Below are 15,559 nucleotides of genomic sequence, written 5' to 3' on the forward strand. Positions count from 1 at the left end.
TCTACTCACGGATGCAACAGCAACAGGTGACAAAGTTTGTATGCAAGTGTTTGTATAAAAGGAGCCGGGGATACTACAAATTGAAGCCAAAGCTACGACAACACACTTGAGAACACACTGCATCCATAGAGTTTCCCATGGCCGGCTACCAAAGTTCGTTTACAAGATTTTGGATGATGGACGAGGAAGACGACGACATGGATCACTTAGTAGACGACGATGAAGCTGAGCTTGCAACATACAACCACCTTGTGCAATGCGAGAGTTCTCAGCGTCGGCGACGGTCGGATGCGCCACCTAAGCAAATACGTCCAAGAAACCTGGGTGATGCTGATGGTCATCAAAGAATTTGGCTTGATTATTTCGCTGATCAGCCTGTGTTTAATGACAGGCAATTCCGAGAAAGGTACGCCTCTGATGTCCAATGACCTATATATGTTCAAATATTATTTATTCGTACAAGTTCATTAGGTAATGTTCCATTTACGTGCAGGTTTCGCATGCGGAGGCATGTGGTGTTACGCATTGTAGACGCTGTTCAAGCTCGGAACCCCAACTACTTCACTAGGAAACATGATTGTTGTGGGAAGTTGGGACTTTCCGCTCTTCAAAAGTGTGTCGCGGCTCTTCGCATCCTGGCATATGGCTTGCCTGCTAATGCCATTGACGAGTATGTTCGTATAGGTGAGTCCACTGCTAGAGAAGCATTACGACATTTCTGTCGAGCTATCATAGACGTCTATGGTCCGTATTACCTAAGGGCCCCAAACGCCGCCGATGTAGCAAGGCTCTTAGCGGAGGGTGAGCAACGCGGATTCCCGGGGATGCTAGGTAGCATCGACTGTATGCACTGGGAGTGGCGGAACTGTCCAAGTGCATGGAAGGGCATGTTCACCGGACGTGGGAAGCATCCATCTATGATTCTTGAAGCGGTTGCATCGCATGACCTATGGATATGGCATGCTTACTTTGGGATGCCAGGCAGTAACAATGATATAAATGTGCTTCAAAGATCTCCTATTTTCTCTTCTTATCTAAGGGGGCAATCAGCTCCTGTGAATTTCATGGTGAACGGTCGTACATACGACATGGGTTATTATCTAGCTGATGGTATATACCCCACGTGGTCTGCCTTTGTCAAGAGCATTCGTCATCCCATGGAGACAAAGACCCAACACTTCAGCACACGTCAGGAAAGTGCGCGTAAAGACATTGAGCGTGCTTTTGGAGTGTTGAGGGCTCGTTTTGCTGTTGTACGAGGGCCTGCTTATGGTTGGTACCCTAAACAGATTAGCGAGATAATGATGGCTTGTATCATCCTGCACAATATGATAGTGGAGGACGAAGGTGCCCATGCAGGTAACACCGCATTCTCGGATATTGGTTACATCGCTCCAGTGTATCAAAACAATCCAGATAGACAGTCATTTGTTGATGCACACCATAAGCTCAAAAACCGAAACGCACATTTTCAGCTCCAGCATGATATCATCGAGCACCAATGGATGTTGCTAGGGTCCAATAATATTTAGTAGTTTCATGCATTATTGTATTTGTATTTGTATTGTATCCGCAAATTATTGTATTTGTATTGTATCCGTAGTTATGGTCATGTATCCGCAAATTATTTGTATGTGTACTACATCCGTAATACAATTGTTCTAACAATTACAACAGGATTGAATAATACAATTGTTCTAACAATTACAACAGGATTGAATAATACAATTGTTCTAACAATTACAACAGGATTGAATAATACAATTGTTCTAACAATTACAACAGGATTGAATAATACAATTGTTCTAACAATTACAACAGGATTGAATAATACAATTGTTCTAACAATTACAACATAATAGCATATGGGAAAATTATTCTAACAGCAACACATGAAAGCCTTATGGGGCATGCCTCCCTTGGCGTCTAGCAGCAAGCTTCGCCATTATGTCCTCCTGCAAAGCTTCATAATACATTCTTAGGGAAGGTGTGCAGGAGTCCAAATTAATACTCAGAATCCTCTCATCCTCCTTCTTCTCCTCCCTGTCATGCTTCTCACGCATGATTCTAACTTTCTCTTGCTCAATATCTAATACCGATTGGTTGTGATTACGCATTTCCTGGTACCTTTTCTCATCAATTGTAGCAAGCTGCTGGAATCGCTCACCTTTGCGCACGCTTTCTTCTTGCATGATATTTATTTTTTGAATGGACAGGTCCTGCATCCTACTAGCATACTCTGAAGAAGATGTATCACCTGACACCGATTTAGATTTCTTGCTCGCTGCTTTAGCTCTGTCTCTACCAACCGGCCTTTTTCCAGCTGACTTGTCTGCATCAACGTGCACCCTGTTGGAGTCCTCTTCCAAGCCGTCGCCTTCTAGATGAGCTTCAGTCCCAAGTTGTGTTGGGTTACCCCATTTGGGCTCGTCCTTCATACGGTCCCAACAGTGCATGAATCCAAACGCATGCCCTTCAACCTCCGCAAAGTTGGTAGCTGCAAGTGATGTCTGCAAAGACGAAAACAGATTGTATGGGCTTGCTAAAACAATGTTATCGAACAAATAGAACTGTTTAGGAAATGGAAGCAACTTACTTTGTCAGCATCTGACATTCCGCTGGGATTTTGTCGTAGGGCTTCTGCATAGTAGCCTGCAAATTTTCCAACCTCAGGCTTGATATTATTGGTCCAGCGGCTCTGCAGTGACCTGAGGCTTCTTTCTGAGTTTGCCCCCCTCCGAAAATTATATCGTTCCACCACCCTCTTCCAGAACCTGTCTCCTTTTTGGCCGTTACCTATGACAGGATCACAGCTAACTTCCAACCATGCTTTCACCAGGTTTACATCTTCTTGTGGGCTGAAGTTCCCTAACTTAGACCTTCCCCGTCTCAGGATTGCAGGTACTGATGAATCCTCTGGATGAAGTACATCTACCTCATCAGCCCCCAGAACCACATTCGCTTGAGTGTGGTCAACTGATACTATGTTAGGTCCACCAGGAGGAGGAAAGATGCTAACATTATGTGGGGGATGATGGATTGGTTGTGGATACCAGCCACCAGGCTGAGGTTGCATTGGAAACATGTATGGGTTCCAGGCAGGTGGAGGAGGGGGCTGGTATGGGTTCCAACCAGCTTGACCTTGCGGCTGTGAGCTGTCACCCCTGCTGTTGTGTGTGCCATCCATCCTGCGCAACAGAAAATAAATAGGTTATTCAACACCTATTTGATATGAATGAAAACATAAGGCACGATATGAAAGTTCAGATGAATGAAAACAGTTAAACAAAAAGGTGGTGCAGCAGCCAATCACTCATGCAAATGTACGAAATTATCTTTCACTGGTGTAAAGTATGAATCTTTTTACTTTTCTTTTCCTATTTATTTGAGACCATCACATTACTTCCATTATCAAGAACAATAGGAAGGGAGCCTATCTTTCACTGGTGACTTGCCTATCTATATCTTGGCAGGGAATTAAAAGGTTTTAAAATTTCATATGCAGGAATCAGTAAAACTTCCAAGAACATATCAGCAAATTTGAACGTCTATTAATAAAGGCTTCATTGATCAGTGATCAATACATTGAGAATCAGGTTCTGCAACTTCTGGGCCATGATTTAGGAACAGAACTTTCAGTCTCAAACTAACAGAGGTTGTTCTGTAAAGGTGAATTGTACATGAATTCTTCAAGGATAAATCTGTGGGGTTGTTCTGTATTCATGGTCACTGAACACCATCGAATTACCCAAGCACTGTGTTCTGACAGCCAGCATTATGGTAAATCTTCTACGAGTCAACAGCACAGCTATGCAATTAGAGTAAGCTTGCGACAACAAACTGAGGAACTACTGTGGGGTTGTTTCATATTTTTCCAGGGAACTACTGAGGATCCGAGATGTGCAGAAGCACCAACACAGATTTGGCTTGAGTACACATACATATATATTTGAATCTCATTCAAAACAAGTTCACAAACAATGAATCTCATTCAAAACAAGATGTACTGTATTCACAAAATACATAAATCGACGATAAGGACGACCAGATCGCGCGGTGGAACTCTCTTCCAAAGATGCCTCTGCCTCCTCCGAACGCAGTCGCTTGCCGTTGCCCTTTGCGCTTATCTGAGTAGATCCGGCTCCTTCCTCTCCTCCCCCAACTCCCAAGCAACCGGATCTGGGGGAGGGCTTCGCTTCCTCCAGTTTGGCGCGTCGGGATCCCGCGACCGCCGGAGGCCGCCGGATCCAGGGTCGTCAGCGCTCGCCTCCGCCTCGTCCGGGCCCGGCTTCGGTCGCCGGCGTGGTTCCCGGTCCGCCGCCTTCCGTCTCGGCGAGATGCTTCGCCCGCGCCTCTGTCTGCGTGCCGCCGCGTGGTTCCTCTGTCCGCGCCTTTCGCCACGCGCGCTCGGTAGCAGCTCCCTGCTTCGCGTGCCGCCGCCGAGCCACGGGCGATGGAGGAAGACACCGGCGCTCCGCCGTCGCGCGCGCGCGGTAGTTGGGAAGTGGAACGACGGAGAGGGAAGAGGAGCGGAGAGAGATATGGAGTAAATGAAACGGAACTCTGGAAATGGAGTTTTTCGAGCCCGTCCGTGTTTTACCGTCCGCGGTCGAGTCGCCCGCTGCGGCGAATATTTTACTCTATAACGGACTCTATACCGGTAGCGTTCCATGTAGAGTAGACGACTGCGGCTAGCCTTAGTTTGGGAAAAAAAAACTTTGTTTTTGATGTTACACAGTGACCAAGGAGTGAGAACGAACGTACTGGTAGCAACTAGTAAACAAGTAGCTAGTAGTAGTACTACTCGTTTGGAAACGTAGTAGTACTAGTTACACACGCATCATGTAGCATGCAACTAGTAAACAAGTAGCTAGTAGTAGTACTCGTTTGGAAACATAGTACTCCCACTGTCCCACACACAGGCCGAAAAGCCACTTATGTTTCTAAAGTAGCATGCAACGGAGAAAGCTGGAATTTTGGTTTTCCCTTGCATTTCTAGGAAGCTGATCTAAAATGGATGGAAGGAATAGCTTCCTAGATCAGCTATCTTTATGGGTCATAGCTGGTGGCAAACATCGGGTCTTGCTGCTGCTTTTGACACAAGAAGCTCGACTGAGTTTTTTATTGGTCGTCACTTTGTATCTTTTTTATAAATATTTTTATTTATGCTTTCCTGTTGGCCACCGTAGGGTTGTTGCTCCTCTTGAACCTTAATTTCTCTCTTCTTAGGGGGTGTTTGGTTTGTAGGGACTAATGTTTAGTCCCTACATTTTATTCCATTTTAGTTCCAAAATTATCAAATATAGAAACTAAAACTTTATTTTAGTTTCTATATTTAGCAATTTATAGACTAAAAAGGAATAAAATGAAAGGACTAAACATTAGTCCCTAAAAACCAAACACCCCCTTAATATAACGACGCGTAACTCTCTTGCGTTTTTCGAAAAAAATAATAATTATGGATTTATCGGTATTGTTAGTAATAAATGACGATCATAATATGAATTAGATTGTTGGCGCATGCCATCCAAAACTATAAACATTGATGGCGACTCTTTTATACAGTGCTCCATAAGAAGTGACTTTGAAGTTCTAGCGTTATTTACATATTGTATGATGACTTTTTATATAGACGTGTGTGGCTACAAGTATGGACAGATGATATCTTATGTGCGCCTTTACTGTTAAGTCACCTCTCACCTGTCACCATGCATAAAGATTTGGCGTGTCCACAACTGCGTGTAAGACCGAAAAGTCTACCACTTGGTTCAATGTATAAATCAAAGTAGTCAAGTTTGGCAGACTATGGCATGATGCTTATTCCTAATGAGAATTACTAATTAAACAACACGGGGAGTTGTTGTGCACCCAGCGCTTATAAGAGCTTGCGGGGCAGCGTCCTTTGGAGCATCAGAGCCACTGAGACCGACCTTATGGAGTCTGCCATGTTTGCCGGCTGCTGGCTCCTCGCGGCTTCTCTCGTGCTCGCAACGCTCGCGTCTCCCCACCGTCTGGGCGCGGCGGCGGGTGAAGGAAGCGAGACGAAGTGGCACGTTGTGAGCGTCAACTCGCTGCTGCCCAGCACGGTCTGCACGCCCACGAAAGGTAGTCTTGTTCACATGTGCTATTTTATTCGAGAGAAAAAAAAATATTGCGTCACATGACTAGCTTCGCGCGCCCTACACGATTCGGGTCATCAGTTCTCTTGCTGCTGACCTCCATGCAGCGGCACCCAGCTCGTCGGCGCTTACCGTCGTGCACGGGCACGGCCCGTGCTCGCCACAGGAGTCACGCCGCGGCGCACCGTCCCATACCGAGATCCTAGGAAGGGACCAGGACCGAGTCGACGCCATACGCCGCAAGGTGGCTGCCGTAACTACTGCGGCGTCCAGCTCCAAGCCCAAGGGCGTGCCCCTGCAGGTTGGCTGGGGCAAGTATCTCGACACCACCAACTACTTCACCTCGCTCCGCCTGGGGACGCCAGCGACGGACCTGCTAGTGGAGCTCGACACCGGCAGCGACCAGTCGTGGATTCAGTGCAAGCCGTGCCCGGACTGCTACGAGCAGCACGAGGCGCTGTTTGACCCCAGCAAGTCGTCGACGTACTCTGACATAACCTGCAGCTCGCGGGAGTGCCAGGAGCTGGGCTCGTCGCACAAGCACAACTGCTCGTCGGACAAGAAGTGCCCGTACGAGATTACCTACGCCGACGACTCGTACACCGTCGGCAACCTCGCGCGCGACACGCTGACTCTTTCGCCGACCGACGCGGTCCCGGGCTTCGTCTTCGGGTGTGGCCACAACAACGCCGGGTCCTTCGGCGAGATCGACGGGCTCTTGGGCCTCGGGCGCGGGAAGGCGTCGTTGTCGTCGCAGGTGGCGGCCAGGTACGGCGCGGGCTTCTCCTACTGCCTCCCGTCGTCGCCGAGCGCCACGGGGTACCTGTCCTTCAGCGGAGCCGCAGCCGCCGCCCCTACCAACGCGCAGTTCACGGAGATGGTGGCCGGTCAGCACCCGTCGTTCTACTACCTCAACCTCACCGGCATAACGGTCGCCGGCCGGGCGATCAAGGTGCCCCCGTCCGTGTTCGCCACGGCGGCCGGAACCATAATCGACTCGGGCACCGCGTTCAGCTGCCTGCCCCCGAGCGCCTACGCGGCGCTGCGGTCGTCGGTACGAAGCGCCATGGGCAGGTACAAGAGGGCGCCCAGCTCCACCATCTTCGACACGTGCTACGACCTCACCGGCCACGAGACGGTGCGGATACCGTCGGTGGCGCTGGTGTTCGCCGACGGCGCCACCGTGCACCTACACCCCAGCGGCGTGCTGTATACCTGGAGCAATGTCTCCCAGACGTGCCTCGCGTTCCTGCCCAACCCCGACGACACGTCCTTGGGCGTACTTGGGAACACGCAGCAGAGGACGCTCGCCGTCATCTACGACGTGGACAACCAGAAGGTCGGGTTCGGCGCCAATGGCTGCGCCTGAAATCAACCGTGTTTCGCAAAAGATCAACGGCTATAACGTGATGCACTGATGCGATCATAGCGATCGTGGTTTAGCTTTCGTAGCGGTGATCTTGCGAGGAAGGTTTTTAGACTTTCCAGGGTTGGTGTGCACGGTTTGTATCAAGGGTTGGTTTGCACGTAATATGTTCTCTCGTAATAGTCACCAATTTAAAAACCCTATAAAAAACCAGCGGCGAGGAGGTCCGGCAAGCGAGGAGAAGGCGGTGATCTTGATTCTTGAGTTCTTGACGGAGGAGATGTGGCTCGGTGGCTATGGACCACGATGTTTTTAGAATTACACAGTAATGGGCCTCGAGCACGCAGTACAGCGACTCAGATTTGTGGAAGACAGCGCGGCCCACCTAAAATCGACGAACGAATGGACAGAGGCATGTCAAAGCACATTTTTTCTGTTTTGGTAAATCGTCCTGAAACATTAGTTGTGAGTGGCGTCTTCTGTGTGCACGAGTACATAGTACTTGTACGGTTGTACTTGTACGTTCGTAAAGGCGTTCAAGAGCTCAGGGCCGATTTCCTTTTTTTGTTTTAGCTTTTTCAAAAATACTTTTAGATCTATACTATGTATAATAGAGTTCGTTTCTAGAGGTTGTCGTTATAATCTATGACACGGAGATTACATGGCTCAGTATTATTGGTGATGACAAGGTACCCATATCGAGGCCACCGACAAGATGCAAAAGACATGTGGCTAGGTGTACCATATAGATGTGATGCATCGGTGGTAATGGGCCATTTAATTTAGCCTAGCAAATTTAAGGATCAAGTCAAGTTAGGGCCGGATCATAAAACAATACAATTTTGAACTAACAAAATTAAGGGCCTTATTGGTTTGTGAAGCAAGTATTAGGGCCATAATCCATTACCACCCCTAGATGCATGTGGTAAAAGGAGAAGTGGTAAAAACAAGACCATCCTATAGATTTATACTGGACACATCTTATAAGGATGCACATGTCCTTCCTAAGCTACCGGTACCTAAGTATGGCTATGGTAAGCCAGTTGACATGCCATCCAAATACAGTTGCATGTTTTTTCTACATATATGGTGGTTTCATTATAAGTAATTGTTTCAGAGTATTTTATTAGTTGTTTCTTGATCTTTTTTATGAGATTAGTGATAGGTTCGTGCCATCAACTTCTTTAGGGCCATGAGATGTGACTTTTCTTTCAGTGAATGGATGGTCCTGACAAGTTTGAGCCAGGGTACCTCCTTTTCAACCACTTGTGAAGAGGGATATGGCCACGCGAGTGCTTCAAACATTGGGTTAAATCTCCACAACCCTCCACCGATGATGGACGAAGAGAAGACCAAAGCCGTCAATGAACGACTTGAAAATCCTCTTCTATGTGATTGTGGAGTCCCATCTAGGGGTTCGTTAGAGTTTGAGTGTGGGTAACAAGAACAAAGTAAGTGCATTTGTTTCTCTTTAACTTATATGTTTGTTCAAAATTAATAATCTGACATTGTTCGCGACATGGATATTAGAATAATTCTACGAACCTAAGTTTCATTGGTCGGAGCCCAAACAAAAGGCAAAAGAGAAGGGGCATACCGTAGCCCCACCAGTACAATGTAAATATAGTGTTGAAGCCTACTATGACCTAGTTCTCTTCGAGCTTGGAATAGGCCGGTCATATAGTTGATTATGATGAGATTTGTTATACCTTTTAAAAAACTTTAAATTCAATATGTCGCTATGGCATAAGGCGTCAAACTCGGTGGCAAAATCTATGGTGCCAAATTCAGCATGATAGATTATAGTGTCGAGGTGATGCTACATCACTTCTACGATGATAAATCGGTAGAGGGATCTTGATATTGTGATATACGAAGATAAACCTTATAATCTCTGTGAGCTGATGTACATGGTTAAACCGGACTTTTTATTCTCTTAAATAAAATGTCTAAAAGTATTTTTTTTGTTAGGGCTACAATATATAAAAAAATCAACACGGAGCGCGCTTGTATGCCTCAATAAATGTTGGTCTACATTTGGGAATTACGAGATCTTATTTCTTCTCTCGCTTGCACGCAGTTCATCACAGGTTCACGCCCCTCCGTCCGTCGATCACAATTCACAACCCGATAAGGCAACGACGCAAGCGGAATGGAGCACTAGAACTCTAATCTTCTAAAAAAAAGGTATAGAACTCTAGAACATTCAGACGTCTTCGTTTGTTTCCTCTCAGAAAGTCGGGTCCGGCTCCGCGAACGAATCTAATCTTCTCGAGCTTACTGTGTTTGAAAGAAAAGAAAAACGTGAGAAAACACTGGCCGTCCATCCAGTGCTAGTCGCGTAGTAGGCGCGCTTTTGCCGGTTAGGTACAAGACGACGTAGAGGTAGAGCTGCTTTTCTAGCTCGATTTGTTTTGGGCAACCGCAAGCCTGATTGGGCCAGCTAGCTCATGCCACGGCAACCACGAGCAGGCGCTGCCTTTTTCCTCGCGCTGTCGTGCTCGTGCACGCATATCAGCGCATCCATGTCTGAAGGTACGCGTCGCGTCGAACAAAGCTTTCGAGTTCTAAACACCCCCGCGCCGCCGCTGACCATAATCCTATTGTTACATTCGTGTTTCATCCCGGTACCGGTACGCACGGCTGTCACATAGGTCACGGAGTCCCTACCTGCTGCTTGTCATGCAGCTGAGGAGCACTGGTGCGCTCGCGTGTCCGATTCAGCGTCCTGTTCCCAAAGGATGAAAGGAATGCGACTCCCTCCCTACCCTAGTTCGCGCGGCTCTGGCAGTCCCTACTAGTGCTTCTCTGTACTGTACCCCGGCTTGGATCAGCGTACGTACGTAACCGCTGCACTGATGACCCACGCACGGCACGATCGTGGCAGCGACGCGTCGAAGGAAGTCACGGCGCCATGATTACGGTCACCATCTCATGCGATGCGCCGTGGCTCACCGCGCACCTCGGCGCGGGTAGAGGCATCCGGCCTCGACGACGCCTTTTCCGACTAGGTGGTGGACCGTGGACGACATGAAAGCTACTGTACGTCCTCATCATCCGTGGGCAGCACGAGCACTCACTCGGACCCATTCGCCACCGGCCGCCGCGGTCGTCGCTGTCGACGGGGATACATAGGATCTCGACGGCTCCAAGGCGGAGTGCTGTCATTTTCTCTCCCCCCTACACCGAACGCGTCCCGGTCGGTCTAAGCGAATCGAGGAGGGAGGAAGAGTGAGTGATCAGGCCGGGCCGGGCCGGGGACGACGCGCCGTCTTCAGGTGCGTCGTGCGGGGTAAAAACGCGTCGTGCATAGTTGACGCGCGCGCCCGCGACGCCTGCCGGCCCGCTTTCAGACTCCTTCACTTCCGTAGAGGCGCGTCGCGTGCGCGCGGAGTGCGGACGACGACCCCGCCCGGCACTGGTTCCGCTTCCGCCGCCCTGCCATGTTTTCGTCTGGTCCGTCGCCTCCGTACGTCGCTCGGTGACTGCCTGGGTGAGGTCGCGCGGCCGTTGGGTTGGGTGGGCCCGTCCTTGCGCGCGTGTGCGTGTGGCGCACGGCCTAATTTTTGCGCACGGCCGTAGACTTTGATGCGGTGCGGCACGAAACACACTTGAGGTCGCGCGGCTGGGCAACAAGCAGTCAAGCGCTAGTATTATATATATAAGCAGCGTCCCGTCGTCTATCTCGGAGTCGACCGGAGTGATTAGCGAGCGATAGCAGGTGGCTAATAGAGAGCCCCAGTCCAGTCCCCCATGGCGTCCGTGACGCGGCGCGCTCTGTCCCGTGGCTGCTGCCTCGCGGCTGTGCTCGCGCTAGCAGTTGTCGCGTCAGTGGCGGCGGAGGACGAGACCACCAGCGGGCCGAGCTGGCACGTCGTCAGCGTCACCGCCATGCTGCCGAGCGCGGACTGCACGCCTGCGAGAGGTAGGCTTCTCGTCTGTCTGTTGCTATTTCTCCTCCTTGCACTGCTGATCTTTTTGGGTTTCGGTGCTATGGAAACTGCTACCGTGCTATGGTCGGCATTGCCATTATCACCCTTGAACCCAAAGGATGCACGGTTAGGTTAGCAGTGCGACGATGCGTGGATTGCAGGATACGGCTGATATGTCTAGACAACTATACTGTATTCTTTGATCACCATGGAGATACACAAACTATATAATATAAACAGAAGAGTGGAAGGTGTATTTTTGGGTTCTGGCCGGAGTTCCCAACGGTTGTACCAGGCAGTATCTTGAGTTTGGTACCTTTTTTTTTTGTCGTCTTCTCTTCGATCCAAGTGGACACGCTAGGTATAAATGTACTTCCGAATAGGAGAAGAAGTCTCTACACGGGATTCCTAGTATTTCCTAGACATTGGTCAACCAAGTACATATACGTACGCACGCTATAACGTAGATAAAGAAACTGTAAGTATGTGTAAATCCTATCGTTAGACACTCGGACCAGATAGCTTAGCTTTATGCCTAAGTCAACATTTTGACAAGCAAGTTGGTTATATTGCACACTTGCAGCACTAACTAATCCTGTTGCTGTTCGGTACACACCACACCACACGACACGACAGTTGCACAAAGGGAACTTTTTGATGTGACCATCCAACCAAAAAAGACCAAATTAAGAAGTGCTCCCAAAAGAATTGCAAACACAGAATTGTATCGTCGTCCGTTGTTAACTGAAAGAATGATTCGGTTGGTATTGCGCGGTTGCTGCTGTGATCTCTCTCTCTTGTCAAACTCAAACACTACAGCAATAACCGGTGTATATCATGCAGCGGCATCAAACTCGTCGGCCCTCAGTGTGGTGCACCGGCACGGCCCATGCTCGCCGCTGCTGGCACGGGGCGGCGAGCCGTCTCACGCGGAGATCCTAGACAGGGACCAGGACAGGGTCGACTCAATCCACCGCATGACCGCTGGCCCGTGGACGGCCGGCCAGTCCAGCGCCTCCAAGGGCGTGTCCCTGCCGGCGCACAGGGGCCTCCGCCTCGGCACGGCCAATTACATCGTCTCGGTTGGCCTCGGGACGCCCAGGAGGGACCTGTTGGTGGTGTTCGACACCGGCAGCGACCTCTCGTGGGTGCAGTGCAAGCCGTGCAACAACTGCTACAAGCAGCACGACCCGCTCTTCGACCCGTCGCAGTCGACGACCTACTCCGCCGTGCCCTGCGGCGCGCAGGAGTGCCTCGACTCGGGGACCTGCTCGTCGGGCAAGTGCCGGTACGAGGTCGTCTACGGCGACATGTCGCAGACGGACGGCAACCTCGCGCGCGACACGCTGACGCTGGGCCCGTCGTCCGACCAGCTCCAGGGCTTCGTCTTCGGGTGCGGCGACGACGACACCGGTCTGTTCGGAAGGGCCGACGGGCTGTTCGGCCTCGGCCGCGACAGGGTGTCGCTGGCCTCGCAGGCGGCCGCCAGGTACGGCGCGGGGTTCTCCTACTGCCTGCCCTCGTCGTGGCGCGCCGAGGGGTACCTGTCCCTCGGGAGCGCCGCCGCGCCGCCCCACGCCCAGTTCACGGCGATGGTGACGCGCAGCGACACCCCGTCCTTCTACTACCTTGACCTGGTCGGCATCAAGGTGGCCGGACGGACGGTCAGGGTGGCCCCGGCCGTGTTCAAGGCGCCCGGCACCGTGATCGACTCGGGCACAGTCATCACCCGTCTCCCTTCCCGCGCCTACTCCGCGCTCCGGTCCTCCTTCGCGGGCTTCATGCGCAGGTACAAGAGGGCGCCCGCGCTGTCCATCCTGGACACGTGCTACGACTTCACCGGCCGGACCAAGGTGCAGATCCCGTCGGTGGCGCTGCTCTTCGACGGCGGCGCCACCCTGAACCTCGGCTTCGGCGGTGTGCTGTACGTGGCGAACAGGTCGCAGGCGTGCCTGGCGTTCGCGTCCAACGGCGACGACACGTCCGTCGGCATCCTCGGGAACATGCAGCAGAAGACGTTCGCCGTGGTCTACGACTTGGCCAACCAGAAGATCGGGTTCGGCGCCAAGGGCTGCAGCTGAGAGTAGTAGTCATCAACCATGCGTGGCGAGCATGAGGACGCCCATTGGTGATTCGATACACGGTCCATAGTTCCATACAAGTTGATAGGGCAAGTCGATGATGATCACGGCCTGTAATTCCACGATGAATGAAATGGAAATAAAGATGATCAATACCCGGAACTCGACACGGTAAAGAAGCGCAGAGTGCAGGATCAGGACGATTCGTGTCATCCCTTCCCCGTTTTCACCCCGGCCTAGATGCCGTGACAGGCCGCCCACAGCCCCACACCAAGACAATGGTCACTTCCTCCTAGTTATGCCGTGACGGCGAAACCTGTGCTTTGATTTTCTAGTGTCACTCAATAGTGCTGGGAATTGGGTCAGGCCAGGTCAGCCCGACTCAAGCCCATCGTGCTTCGTGACAAACGGATTTAGACCAGGAAAGCCTAACAAATTTTTGGGCCGTGTCATGCCAGCCCGAAATGCAAAAATAGTAACTCATTCCGGCCCTAAACCACGCTGTGCATTCGTTGGACCATGCCGGCCCAAGCCCGGCCCGAATATTTGACAGCGTAATATTTAAAGTACATAACTTAAAAATTAAAGATATTAAACAATTCTAACATCATTTGACCACATAAACTCCATATATAAACTCCACGATATCTTACTAAAATTAAAAAATTAAACAAATTAGATCTAATTGGGTCGTGCCGGCCTAAACCCGGCCTATCTATGTGGGCCATACTGGGGCCTGACGGATCGAAATTTGAGGTCCGGCCTAGCGCGACACATATTATTTCGTGTCGAACTGTGCTTTGAGCTCCTGTTTTTAGACCGTGTTCGTACTGGCCCAAAAAGTCTAGCCCATATTCCCAGCACTAGTCACTCGTATCAAGTTATTGCAGTGACATAAAGCGCCCATTATTTTTAGTTACAGAACTTGCGTATGGTTTTACATCCAACACACGGACAGGCTCACATTGACGAGAGGCTCGGCCATGTGTCCTGGTCTCCTGGAGACGCGCGCGCCCGGACGAGACCCAGCCAAAGCCAAGCTAAAGCTACGGCACGCCGTGGCGGTTGATGGCGTCGGTGGACGTGTCCCCGGGGCGCCGGACGCCCCCTCCTCCGTCTCCTCCCAGGTCTCGCTGAGGCTGGACGTCGTCGCGGCGCTTCGGCTCCGCCACGGGGATGGCAGTGCCGGGGACGGTGGGCGCCTCAGTGCCGGAGCCGCCGTGGGGTACGTCGGAGACGGGGAGGTGGCCCTGCGCGCCGTAGCCGCGCATCTTGTAGTCCTCGAGGCCCTCGTACTGCACGTACGGGCTCGTCTCCGTCGGCAGCTGCACCGTGGTGCTGTCGCCCTCGCCGGCGGCCTTCCGCTGCTGCCGCTCCTTGGCCGCCTCCATCGCCGTATGTACCCTTGGCTTGATTCGCTGCTCGCGGTTGTTCCCTCCCTTTCTCGTGGACTTTTACTGTTAATAGCTAGTAGGCGCGCTTGCCCGATGTTCTGTGATCCGACACGACGTGATCGCGCCTTCATTTATAAAGGGTCGTCACGTGACGTGAGTAAGGATAGAGCCGGGCGCTATGGCCAGCTCGCCGGTTCAGGCAGCGGCGTGGCGGGCAGAGAAGTGCCCTCCTTGCACACGTGCCAAACAAAGCCACAAAGGATGGGAACACGAATCGCTCGTTCTCATAGGTTATTTTTCAGTGGTTTTTTTTATTAAATACTCCACCATATAAGCGAGTATAGTGACGTAACAATAATTTAATTAAAAAAGATAGTAAGAGTTTCATACTGTCCGGTACCATAATTAGGGGTACCCCCAACGCTCCTAATCACGGCTGGTTAACACCCTCAGACCAACTGACGGGTGCGGTTTCAAGCCAAGACTTCGTCTACTCGAAGGACGCGATCTTACCCGAGTCCAGCCTCGGGTAGGAACAGCGGTTCCAGACGAATTCACGCCTCGCCCGAGGGCCTCCTCAGGCGGCAGGCGCCCCCTCGGCTCTCCCGAGGCCCGGCTCGGGCAGGCTTCGTCGAGAAACAACCTTGGCCATACCGCCTCACCAACC

General features: G+C 51.1%; 4 protein-coding genes across 4 annotated transcripts; 2 read left to right on the top strand and 2 right to left on the bottom strand.

Annotated features, from left to right (window-relative positions):
* Positions 1–1,901: 1,901 nt before the first annotated feature.
* Positions 1,902–3,187, bottom strand: LOC103634200 (glutathione S-transferase T3). The gene is made up of 2 exons (XM_008655784.1): positions 2,597–3,187; positions 1,902–2,510 (listed from the first exon to the last, which is right to left on the bottom strand). Exons 1-2 carry the CDS (start codon positions 3,185–3,187, stop codon positions 1,902–1,904), a joined length of 1,200 nt encoding a protein of 399 aa, XP_008654006.1.
* Positions 3,188–5,930: 2,743 nt separating this feature from the next.
* On the top strand, positions 5,931–7,687 carry LOC100273835 (Aspartyl protease AED1). The gene is given in 2 exon segments (NM_001148234.1): positions 5,931–6,105; positions 6,227–7,687. Coding segments are annotated over 2 exon segments (1,434 nt in total). The 5' UTR covers positions 5,931–5,933; the 3' UTR covers positions 7,489–7,687.
* A 3,421-nt stretch (positions 7,688–11,108) lies between these two features.
* LOC103632922 (aspartyl protease family protein At5g10770) lies at positions 11,109–13,660 on the top strand. Its single transcript, XM_008654634.4, has 2 exons — positions 11,109–11,410; positions 12,261–13,660. Exons 1-2 carry the CDS (start codon positions 11,239–11,241, stop codon positions 13,496–13,498), a joined length of 1,410 nt encoding a protein of 469 aa, XP_008652856.1. The 5' UTR covers positions 11,109–11,238; the 3' UTR covers positions 13,499–13,660.
* A 683-nt stretch (positions 13,661–14,343) lies between these two features.
* On the bottom strand, positions 14,344–15,071 carry LOC103632923 (uncharacterized). The gene has a single exon (XM_008654635.4). It carries the CDS (start codon positions 14,887–14,889, stop codon positions 14,545–14,547), a length of 345 nt encoding a protein of 114 aa, XP_008652857.1. The 5' UTR covers positions 14,890–15,071; the 3' UTR covers positions 14,344–14,544.
* Between the last annotated feature and the right edge of the window lie 488 nt (positions 15,072–15,559).

This window comes from Zea mays, chromosome 7 (assembly GCF_902167145.1).
Source record: "Zea mays cultivar B73 chromosome 7, Zm-B73-REFERENCE-NAM-5.0, whole genome shotgun sequence".
Taxonomy (NCBI): Eukaryota; Viridiplantae; Streptophyta; class Magnoliopsida; order Poales; family Poaceae; genus Zea; species Zea mays.

Coding starts and splice junctions, on each gene's coding strand:
- LOC103632923 (XM_008654635.4), bottom strand. CDS start 14,889: ATGGAGGCGGCCAAGGAGCGGCAGCAGCGGAAGGCCGCCGGCGAGGGC.
- LOC103634200 (XM_008655784.1), bottom strand. CDS start 3,187: ATGGATGGCACACACAACAGCAGGGGTGACAGCTCACAGCCGCAAGGT. Junction 2,511..2,596: donor GAATGTCAGATGCTGACAAA/GTAAGTTGCTTC, acceptor TCGTCTTTGCAG/ACATCACTTGCAGCTACCAA.
- LOC103632922 (XM_008654634.4), top strand. CDS start 11,239: ATGGCGTCCGTGACGCGGCGCGCTCTGTCCCGTGGCTGCTGCCTCGCG. Junction 11,411..12,260: donor GGACTGCACGCCTGCGAGAG/GTAGGCTTCTCG, acceptor TATATCATGCAG/CGGCATCAAACTCGTCGGCC.